The 10732-nt window shown below is 47.2% G+C and overlaps 1 protein-coding gene across 1 annotated transcript; it reads left to right on the plus strand.

Annotated features, from left to right (window-relative positions):
- The first annotated feature begins 2207 nt into the window (after nt 1–2207).
- On the plus strand, nt 2208–9012 carry LOC130480274 (phospholipase A and acyltransferase 3-like). The gene is made up of 4 exons (XM_056852736.1): nt 2208–2270; nt 4052–4154; nt 5320–5588; nt 8868–9012. The coding sequence occupies exons 1-4, from the start codon at nt 2214–2216 to the stop codon at nt 8967–8969; spliced, it is 531 nt and encodes a 176-aa protein (XP_056708714.1). The 5' UTR covers nt 2208–2213; the 3' UTR covers nt 8970–9012.
- Nucleotides 9013–10732: the final 1720 nt, after the last annotated feature.

A 10732-nucleotide genomic window follows, 5' to 3' on the forward strand; every position in this document is an offset into this window, starting at 1 on the left:
AATGGTTAGAGTGTAGGACTAAGACTGGGAAGACCCAGGTTCGAATCCCTGCTCTGTTATGGAAGCTTGCGCGAGGACTTTGGGTAGGGTTGCCAACTTCATCTCAGGGAATTCCTAGAGAATTGAGAGGGGGGCCGAGCCCGAGTGGGCTTAGTTTGGGAAGGAGAGGGAGCCCAGGTCGGGTGTGATTTTGGAGGAGTTTGCCCTCTTAAGCGGCCATTTGCTCCAGGAGAACGGGTCTCTGTAATTCCAGAGATCTGCTGTAATTCCAGGAAAACTCCAGCCTCCCTGCCCCCACCCGGAGGTTGGTAATCCTATTGGGCCATCACTCTTCCAGCCTAACACTACCTCACAGGGGTGTTGTTGAAGGAGAAATATGGTTTTATCAGGTTCGACAGAGCTGGAGCCATACCGAAACAGTACACAGAGAGAGATCCTCTTAGAAAAATTATGTTTTAATGTATTGATACATGGATTAGTTAATCTCCTGAGTTCTCAAATCATTTTAGTCCTGGTAAGATAGTTAAAGGGTTCATGTCATTGCCACGTTTACATTTGGCAAAGGATCATTTCTGTATTTGTGAAAATCAATATTTCTAATGTTTGAATAAAAACCTCTGGCCCAGGCTAGCCTGATCTCATCGGATCTCAGAAGCTAAGCAGGGTCAGCCCTGGTTAGTATTTGGACGGGGGACCACCAAGGAATACCAGGGTTGTTGTGCAGAGGAAGGCTCCGGCAAACCACCTCTGTCAGTCTCTTGCCATGAAACCCCCCCCAAAAAGGGGTCGCCATAAGTCGGCTGTGACTTGACGGCACTTTACACACACACACACACACACACACACACACACACACACACACACACGTTTGCTTAAAGCTTGGGGTATCACAGTACCCTCTGACCCGTTAATTGTTAATACTTAGAATCATAGAGTTGGAAGGGACCACCAGGGTCATCTATTCCAGCCTCCTGCCCAATGCAGGAAATTCACAACTACCTCCCCCCCATATCCCCAGCTGACCCCCCTACTCCATGCCAAGAAGATGGCCCAAAAAAACCCTCTTCAGAAACCCTGTCCAATGTTGCCTGGAGGGAGAATGCTTCCTGACCCCAAAGTGGCAATCGTAGGGTTGCCAGATCCCTCTTCGCCACCAGCGGGAGGTTTTTGGGGTGGACCCTGAGGAGGGTGGGGTTTGGGGAGGGGGGGACTTCAATGCCATAGAGTCCAGTTGCCAAAGCAGCCATTTTCTCCAGGGGAACTGATCTCTATCGGCTGGAGATCAGTTGTAATAGCAGGAGATCTCCAGCTAGTACCTGGAGGTTGGCAACCCTATACTCCTCTCCAAGAGAATGAGGAACCATTAACAAGCACCCTTTAGATGCGATCTGTCAACCAGATTCACCTAACAGTAATAGGATCCAAACCACATTTTACCACCATTTGTTTTTGATATTCAAGCATTTTAGAAGCTGCAGTGTATGCAGGCCATTGGTGACTGACAACTAATAGCAGATTCTTAAAAGCGAGCGAGCGAGAGAAACTGCTTTCTTTAAAGTTATACTTGTTTTTCTTAAACCCCTTAGCTTAATTTTCTTAATTGCTTCATATCCCCAACATTGTTATGAGGATAAAATGGCAGAGGGGAGAATGATTATGTAAGCAGATTTGGTTCATTGAGGAGAAAAGCAGGCTATAAATGTAAAACATAAAATAAAGAAAAATGCTAATAAAACACCTTTGAAGCCATAAGGGATAAAAACATTTTAAAACACTGTGAAAGTGCTGCATTTTAGGAAGTTCAGTCTTGTATCCCAGTTCCGAATTCTGGCCCTGGTTTATCTTTACTGCGCGCTCCCACCCCTCCTCACCCATTTGGAGGAGGAGAGGTCCCTCAACGCTAAGGTTGCTAACCCTGGGTTGGGAAATACCTGGAGATTTTTGGGGTGGATCCTGGGGAGGGCAGGGTTTGGGGAAGGGAGGGACCTCATTGGTGTATAATGCCATAGAGTCCACCCTCCAAAACTGGCATTTTCCCCCCAGGGGAACTGATCTCTATCATCTGGAGATTGGATGTAATTCTGGGAGATCTCTATGCCCCTCCTCAGAAGGCCCCTGCTCCCCAAACTCCCTTGTGGTTGTACTATCAGAGCATAAAATTGTATGTGAATCTTGACATCACAGGGGCCACCTCAACCACGGTGCATGGGACCATGGAAGTCAGAAGGAAGAAAAACATGAAAGTTGCTGAGCCGATGTTTCCTGATCTGGTAAGTAACCAAGGAACTTTGGAGGTGGGATGTGTTTGGTGAGATCAGCTCAGGTATGGGTTCCAGCTCAGGTTGGGTCCCCCTCCCCCCAGGACTGGGCTGACTGGTTCCCTGTGCTTTTAATGGGGCTTTGGGTTGGATCCAACAACGTGAACTGAGAAAGAAGAAAGTGTACTTTGTGCCGTTCTGCTTAATCAAGCAATAACACAAGGGTAGGGCAGCCCTCCCGGCAGCCCTGGTTGGTTGGTCCTGCTCACCAGAGCAGTGGAGGAAAATGGGTGGTGGTGGGGAACAGGCATTGTTCCAATGCTGTGATGTCACTTCCAGCGTGAACCAAGAAGTGACATCATCACATCAGTGTGATGTTCTAGGATTTCCCCGAGCTAACCTTAGAGCGTCATGCCCATGCTATGATGTCACTTTCGGGTTTGCGTTGGAAGTGATGTTGTAGGGTTGAAACAATGCCTGTTTGCATGTCCCCACCCCCACTAAACCTCTAGCCGGTTGTGAGCGAGAAAGATCAACAGAGTCAGCTGTTGCGGCAGTTCATTAGAAACATGAAATGGGTCCTCGGCATTTATCTGTCAGAATAAAAGACAGTAAAATTCAATCTGGGCAGCCGGCAATAACACACCTTTCTAATTTAACATGGCCATCCTACATCCATACTCATTGTTACCAACTTACCATGGCCTTCCAGTTTCCTGCTCCAGGTGGGGAATTACTTGCTCCAAGCCCCAATTTCCTGCCCTGGAGGAACTGAGGAATGGGAGAAAAAAATGGCCTCCATGTAGTGACGCTCTAGGAATTTCCCTTAGTCTCTGTGCTAGAGACCATAGAGGAGAGGGGAAGCAGCCTAGAGAATCACTTGGAAGTGACATCACATCCTCTCCAAACTCCACCCTCTCTAAACACTGCCCCCTCAATTGCCTGGCATTTGCCAAGGCTGTGTTGGGAACCCTGCCTGGGTTTGAGGGAAACGGCCCTTCCAGAACTATCAGCATTGCGGAGTCTCCTTGACCTGGCTTGCTCCTGGGCCATTTTAAAGTCCCAATCTGTGTACAAATATACAAATTGCACATTATGAATCAAGACAGTGGCAATGTGCAAATGGCCAACACCTTCATTAATAAAACCTGTCCAGGAAATCAGCGGTCGCCACGTGTCCAATATTCATGTCCACTGCACAAGCTTCCCAAAAAGAGTTTTTTTGGTGGCTTGTAGTGAATTTGACGCTGGGCAACGATTTGAGATCATCCTCATTTTAGCACGAGATACTTAATTGCCTGAAAATCTGATCGGTTCAGAATCAGACGGAGAAAATGAAAAATGCGCTGTCCCTGAAATGCAGCATTTCAGCAGATTTAAGGGCATAACTCACAGCTAATCTACCAAATAAGCAGAATTGGGAGGGGAAAGGGATATTTTTATGTTGCCTTTTGATTTTTTAACATATGCTTACTGGGCAGAAAGGTTGCAGTGCTGATAAACGGTTAAAAACACACACACACACACAAAAACCACACACCACTGAACAATAGAATCAGCTACACCATAGAACAAACAGTTCTGAAAGAAGAAGTGTTTTCTCCCTCTTGTGAGATTTCTTTGTGGGATGCTTTGGAATCCCCGTTCCAGGTCCCGTGGTTATTTGGCTTGGAATTTAATTTTGTCCAAGTTTTTTTTTTTTTAAATCTTCCAAGCCTGAAATGTTCCCTCTCTGCCTTCCTGCTTTGGCCTTGGCTGTTGATATATTTTTGCTCCGTTTCCTTTACTCGCAGGCTGACCTGGAGCCCGGAGACTTGATTGAGATCTTTCGCTTTGGATACCAGCACTGGGCCATCTATGTAGGAAACGGCTATGTGATCCATCTGGCCCCACCAAGTAAGGAACTCTGCTCCTCTCAGGGGTGACTCCATTAGGATCAGGGGGGGCCTGGGTCTCCTGAAAGAGCAGAAGACCTCCCAGCATCGCCCCATTCTAGGGTTGCCAAACTCCAGGTGGTGGCTGGAGATCTCTCGCTATTACAACTGCAACAGAGATCAGTTCCCCTGGAGAAAATGGCCACTTTGGAAGGGGGACTCTATGGCATTATACCCCATTGAAGTCCCTCCCCTCCCCAAACCCCACCCTCCTCAGTCTCCACCCCCCAAATCTCCAGGTATTTTCCATCACGGAGCTGGCAACCCTACTGCCAGGTAAATTGTGAGGGAAGGAAAGGGGCTCTGGCTGCTTTGAAGGTTGAGGGTCCCTAGGGTTGCCAGCCTTCAGGTGATGGGTGGACAAGCTTGCCAGGTCCCTCTTTGCCACCGATGGGAGGTTTTTGGGGGAGGGCAGGGTTTGGGAGGAGAGGGACTTCAATGCCATAGAGTCCAGTTGCCAAAGCAGCCGTTTTCTCCAGGTGAACTGATCTCTTATCAGCTGGAGATCAGTTGTAATAGCGGGAAATCTCAAGTACCTGGAGGTTAGTAATCAAGAAAGGCTACAAGTGCTTAAACAGGAAGGTAGAATTCAAACAAAACAGCACAAGAACAAAAAGCCAATCTATGGCACATAAATACCCAAACTGGAAATTGCTAACAGAAGTGTATTCTCAAAACAACCAGCAGGTAAACAACCACAGCTGACAAAAAATCAGGTGCAAGACCAACAGGTCGAGTATCACAATGTGCATGAAACGCAAGGCGTTTAAAAGTTCAAAAGCAGTGGAGTGATAAAGATGCAATGGGCTTCCGGTGAATTCCCATTTCATAACGATTCTTTCAAGCTTCCAAGTTTCCGTATGCTTGAGAGTCCATTTATGAAGCAAAGTACCTGGAGGTTGGGAACCCTATGGGTGGAGATCTTCCGCTATTACAACTAATCTCCAGGTGACAGAGATCAGTTCTGATGGGAAATATGGCCGCTTTGGCAATTGGACTCTATGGCATTGGAGTCCCTCCCCTCTCCAAACCCCGCCCTCCCTCAGGCTCCGCTCCCAAAATCTCCAGGTATTTCCCAACCCGGAGCTGGCAACCCTACGCTCACGAGACCCCTTTCCCTCCGAAAGGTGAATACGCCGGGGCAGGCTGTGCCAGCCTCATGTCCACCTTGACTGACAAGGCCTTGATCAAGAAGGAGCTCCTGGGGGATGTGGTCGGGAGGAACCGCTACCGTGTGAACAACAAGCACGACTCCAAGTATCCCCCCCTGCCCCCGACCAAGATTGTCCAGCGGGCCGAGGAGATGGTGGGCCAGGAGCTACTGTATAAAGTCACGAGTGAGAACTGCGAGCACTTTGTCACTGAGCTCCGATACGGCGTGGCCAAAAGTGACCAGGTAGGTGGGATAACAATAAAGGGGCTGGATCCCATGCCTCTTATTCCGGAGGAAGGTTCCTCCTTGTGCCAGGGAAAGCGCTGCCGTTTGCGCAACTGATCTGTAGGACGCACGTGAACGCACAAAGCTGCCTTATGCTGAATGAGATCCTTTGTCCATCCAAGTCAGTGTTGTCTACTCAGACTGGCAGCGGTTCCCCAGGGTCTCAGGCGGAGGTCTTTCACATCACCTACCACTTGGTCCTTTTAACTGGAGATGCCGGGGATTGAACCTGGGAACTTCTGCATGCAAAGCAGAGGCTCTATCACTGAGCCACAGCCCTTTCCACCCCGCAACTCAATCAATTATAATAGTTGATCCTAATAATGAGTAATGGATAATAAAAATGTTCGTGCCTCGTAAATAGTACTGTCAGGGTTGTCAGCTGCAGGTGGCAACTCCCTGAGAGGAGGAAGGGAGTGCAGGCAGGTGCGGCAGCATTGTCATTTCTGGTGGAAGACAATCGAGTTCTGGAAGTGCTGGAAGTGATATTGTGCACTGGAGTGATCCTGGCACAACACTGGTCCCCCCCCCCATTTCTGGGGAAGCATCAGAGGGGGGATGAAGGTAAGTTGGGACACTGTAATGAGAGGTTCACTCCCGCATCCCATCAGAGAAGCTGGACTAAACCATGTTAAAAGGCTTTGCCTAAGCGTACCGTTTAGCCGCTGAGTTCTCCAGGGTTTATCTATCAAAGGATGATTATCAACCTTTAAATCTGATAATACAAATAAGTAAGGGGCAAGTTCGCTTCTTTGATCCTATAACCAGCAAGCTGGACTGAAACCCAGTAGAGAGACTTTTATCTTTCATTGAGAACAGAAATCGTTTTCTTCATTATGCAAGACCGTAGGAAATACAGGCATGTAAAAATTAATCCTCCAATTACTATAAAAATAAGTGCTAAAATTATCACAGTTCCTAACATTGCTTAATCATCTATGGCGAGTAAAAGTTGAAAAAGCTAACCAGGTTTCAGGTTTTCGCATCACTGCTTTTAGGGATTATCAAAAAACCCAAGTTACACCCTCCTAGAAATCTCGCCTAATCTTCTGAGACCTCTATCCAGAGAAATCTGATTTGCTGGCCCCGGGAGTGCACAGTTATAGAAAAATATCAATCATCCTTTTCTAAATCTGTTCTATCATAATCGTATGATTACTATCTAGGTAAGTGATTGGTCCTTGACTAAATGTGAGATAATCAAACCAAGTGCAAATGAGCCAATCAGCAATTGCATATGAGTTACATCTGATATGGCAAGATAAGGAGGCCAATCTCAGCCCTTAACTTCTATACAAAAGCAATTAGGCTAACGTTTCTGTAACTTTCAGTTAACTGTCAAAAACTGAAGTAACTAAGCAAACAGAGTTCACTGACCGTTGAAGAGTGCCCGAGCTCTCGGTTAACGTACAAAACCAGCAGGAAAAAGCTGATGAAATAATAGCTACTGCTACAACACATTATTTTGGTAATCTTTCCGACAGCCCTGCAAGGTAGTTCTAGCGTTGTTCTTCCCACATTGGCTCATGTTGGCTGGGCCTGAGAGAGGTGGGTCACTTCAGTGCCTGGTTGTGGCCGGGGATGGCAGGCTAGAGATGCAATAAATAAATAAATAAAAATAAGTCCACTCAGTGAGTTTACAACATTGCTGAGATTTGAACCTGGGACCTCCCGAAATACAGCTCATTCTCTTATAGTGCAATCCAGTGCAGAGTTACTCCAGACTAACCCCACTGAAATGAATGGGCTCAGACTGGGGTAACTCTCTTTAGGAGATAGATCATGATGGGTAGCCGTGTTTGTCTGTAGCAGTAGAAAAGAGCAAGAGTCCAGTAAAGACAAACAAAATTTCTGGCAGGGTATGAGCTTTCACGAGTCACAGCTCATACCCTGCCAGAAATTTTGTTAGTCTTTAAGGTGCTTCTGGACTCTTGCTCTTTTCTCTTTAGGACTGCACCATTAGTCACTATCCGTGTTATTCTTGGTCAGTCTTTTGCTGGATGCATGGCAATCTGGTGACCTTTACTTTTTTTTATAGTTCTTGACTTGTGAACAATGAGTGACTTCTGACTTATTTCATTTTTTGTCCCCTTAATGTCAACCCTTCCTTAATCCAAAGCTGCAGAAAGTCAAAGATAGAAGTGTCTGTTATGGAATGCCGTTGAAAAAAATTGAGACAAGTTTCTTAAGTAAAGGCTGTAGAAAAATAGCAAGCATCCAGTAGCACCTTAAAGACTAACAAAATTTCTGGCAGGGTATGAGCTAAGTAAAGGCTGTTATCTGAAGGCAGACCTGAACCAATTTTTCTTTTAATGTTGGAAGAAACATTGAAGTGGGAACAGTTCCAACTTTTTAAGGTGTGGTTTAAGCAAGATAATTGGGTTTCTTTTTTTTTAATGGGGCTCTTCCTACTAGCAACTGTGCCACTTTGTGAGGGCAGGGGTCAGCAACTGATTCTCCCAATCTTTTCTGGTTCACATCTCTGCCGTTCCCCTTGCAAGTGATCCTTGATTTGAGGAGTTTGAGAAGAGTGTCCCTGCATTTACTTGGCTGGAAGCCTCTCTAAGCCTGGTAGTGCCGGGGAGGGTGGGGTATAAATTAAATAAATAAATAAATAAATAAATAGATTCAGTTCACACTCAGGTTGCAGTCGAAAGGAAAGAGAGAAGCCTAATCTAAAGAGTCTTTCCCCTGTCACGAGTGGCTACCTGTTCCGGGATACTGTGTATGGAAGTATGAGGCACCCTAGTTCCGCAACAGATGTGGAGAGGGGATGCCTTGGTAGGCTAAGACATGGGAATGTCTTTCTAAAGCTATAAAGCTTGAAAAACCCCTGCTGTGATAGAAACCCATTTCTTGCACCCATTTGACTGGGGGTCCCTTTGGCCCTGATTGGTTTTGTAAAGCTAGGGTTGCCATCCTCCAGGTACTAGCTGGAGATCTCCTGCTATTACAACTGATATCCAGCTTATAGAGATCAGTTCACCTGGAGAAAATGGCTGCTTTGACAATTGGACCCTATGGCATTGAAGCCCCACCCCAAACCCTGCCCTCCTCAGGCTCTGCCCCAAAAACCTCCTGTCGGTGGCGGAGAGGGACCTGGCACCCCTATGTAAAGCTCCCCGTTTTCTGGGTGCCAGCCCTAGAACAAGAGATGAGTTCTCCAACGTGGAGCTGTTTCCCCTTGCAACGCAGGACCCTTGGCTCAACTGACTGTCTCTCCATTGAATCCCGCAGGTCCGAGATGCCCTGGTGGGTGTTGGCATTGCAGGGCTGGGCTTGGCCACCCTGGGAATCATTGGTGCCATGGTCAAGAGGAAGAAGCAACAGAACCAATAGCAGAACCAATTACAGAGACTCTGAGACTTCCGTGTTCTTTCGGGTGGTTTTGTGTATTTTAACAGTCTTTAAAAATGTGGTTTCCATTGGGGGCCGTCGTCCTGGAGACCTCCTAACCCGTAATGCCTTGCCAGGGTCGGTACACTTTCTCCCGGACTTGCAAGTAAAAACAGGTGGGGTGGGTCATGCACAGAACTATCTCAAGCTGCCTCCGTTGTGTAGAGAGAGACTGGATTGGCCCTGAAAGGGTCTCTTATGAGGGCTACCAACCTCCAGGTGGTGGCTGGAGATCTCCCACTATTACAACTGATCTCCAGCTGACAGAGATCAGTTTCCCTGGAGAAAATGGCCACTTTGGCAATGGGACTCTATGGCATTGAAGTCCCTCCCCAAACCCCGCCCTCCTCAGGCTCCACCCCCCAAATCTCCATGTATTTCCCAACCCAGAGCTGGCAACCATATCTCTTATGTACATAAGTGCCATCAGGTTGCAACCAGCTTATGGCTACCCCAGCAAGGGGCTTTCAAGGAAATTGAGAAGCAGAGGTGGTTTGCCATTGCCTTCCTCTGCAGAGTCTTCCTTGGTGGTCTCCCATCCAAGTACCAACCCTGCTTAGCTCCCGAGATCTGACAAGATCAGGCTATACCATACCATTCCACATCCTGACAAAAGTCTCTTGGAAAGGCCAAAATGCAGGTAGAAAAGACTGCCAACTTCTTATCCAGGCCTCGGACCTACATTTCACCTCAACCTACAACTAGGGTTGCCAACTTTTGAAACAAACCCTGCTCCTGTGCCTTTAACAGTGGTTGGCTTAGTGGCCAATCCTGTTTAGCTGTGTTGTGAGATGTTTCACCTGTTCAGTTCTGAGTCGGAAACCTTTATTACAGGTTTCCCCCCCTAGTCAGCTGCCCCCCCCCACCTTGTAGATGAATAAGGCTGAGAGGGAGCGGCTTGCCTGTGAGAGCAACGTTAGGGCGGAGTTTAGAGCCAACCTTTTTGTGCCTGTGGGCACCTTTGCAATTTTGTCAAAGGGCGGTGGGCACAGTCTCAAAATGCCTGCTCAGGAGGAGGAGCCAGGCACAAAAATGGCTGCTGCAAGAGGCGGGGCCAACCTCAAAATGTCAGGGATCAAGTTTATATAAAACTCTCAATAGTAACTCTTCAACAGGATACCTGTTAACCTGCACAGCCTATCAGAAGCCCTGCTGGAAAAAAAAACCCCACCTATCCCTGCCTACTTTCTAAAAGCACTTGGTGGGTGCCAGGAAAGGTGTTGGTGGGCACCCACCAAGTTGGCGATTTAAAGTGTTGGACTAGGAGGACCTGGATTCAGATCACTACTGGACCTTGAAGCTGATTAGGTGACCTTTGGCCAGTCATTGTCTCTCAGCCTAACCTACTTCACAGGGATGTCATGAGGATAACACGGAGGCGAGAATCATATGAACCGCTTGAATGTCTGGGAGGAAGGGTGAGATAGTGTAGATTGTCACTAACTCACTCAGGGGACTTATAGTGGCAGAGGCAAGGTTTGAATTTGCCAGAGTATATTTATGCTTGTGGAGTGTCACATCTGTATCATCTGGGGAGATGTTCAGTGGTTATTTATTTACTTGCGTTGAATTCCTGTACCATAGCTTAGGGATCTGAATTTAAGCAGGAGTCAAGTTAAGGCGTGGGCTCCATATGAATGCAGCTCCCACTTAAGCAAGCCTTTAGTGTGTGTGACGGAGAGACATTTGTATAAATGAAGAAGGCC

Source organism: Euleptes europaea, chromosome 7 (assembly GCF_029931775.1).
Source record: "Euleptes europaea isolate rEulEur1 chromosome 7, rEulEur1.hap1, whole genome shotgun sequence".
NCBI classification, from domain to species: Eukaryota; Metazoa; Chordata; class Lepidosauria; order Squamata; family Sphaerodactylidae; genus Euleptes; species Euleptes europaea.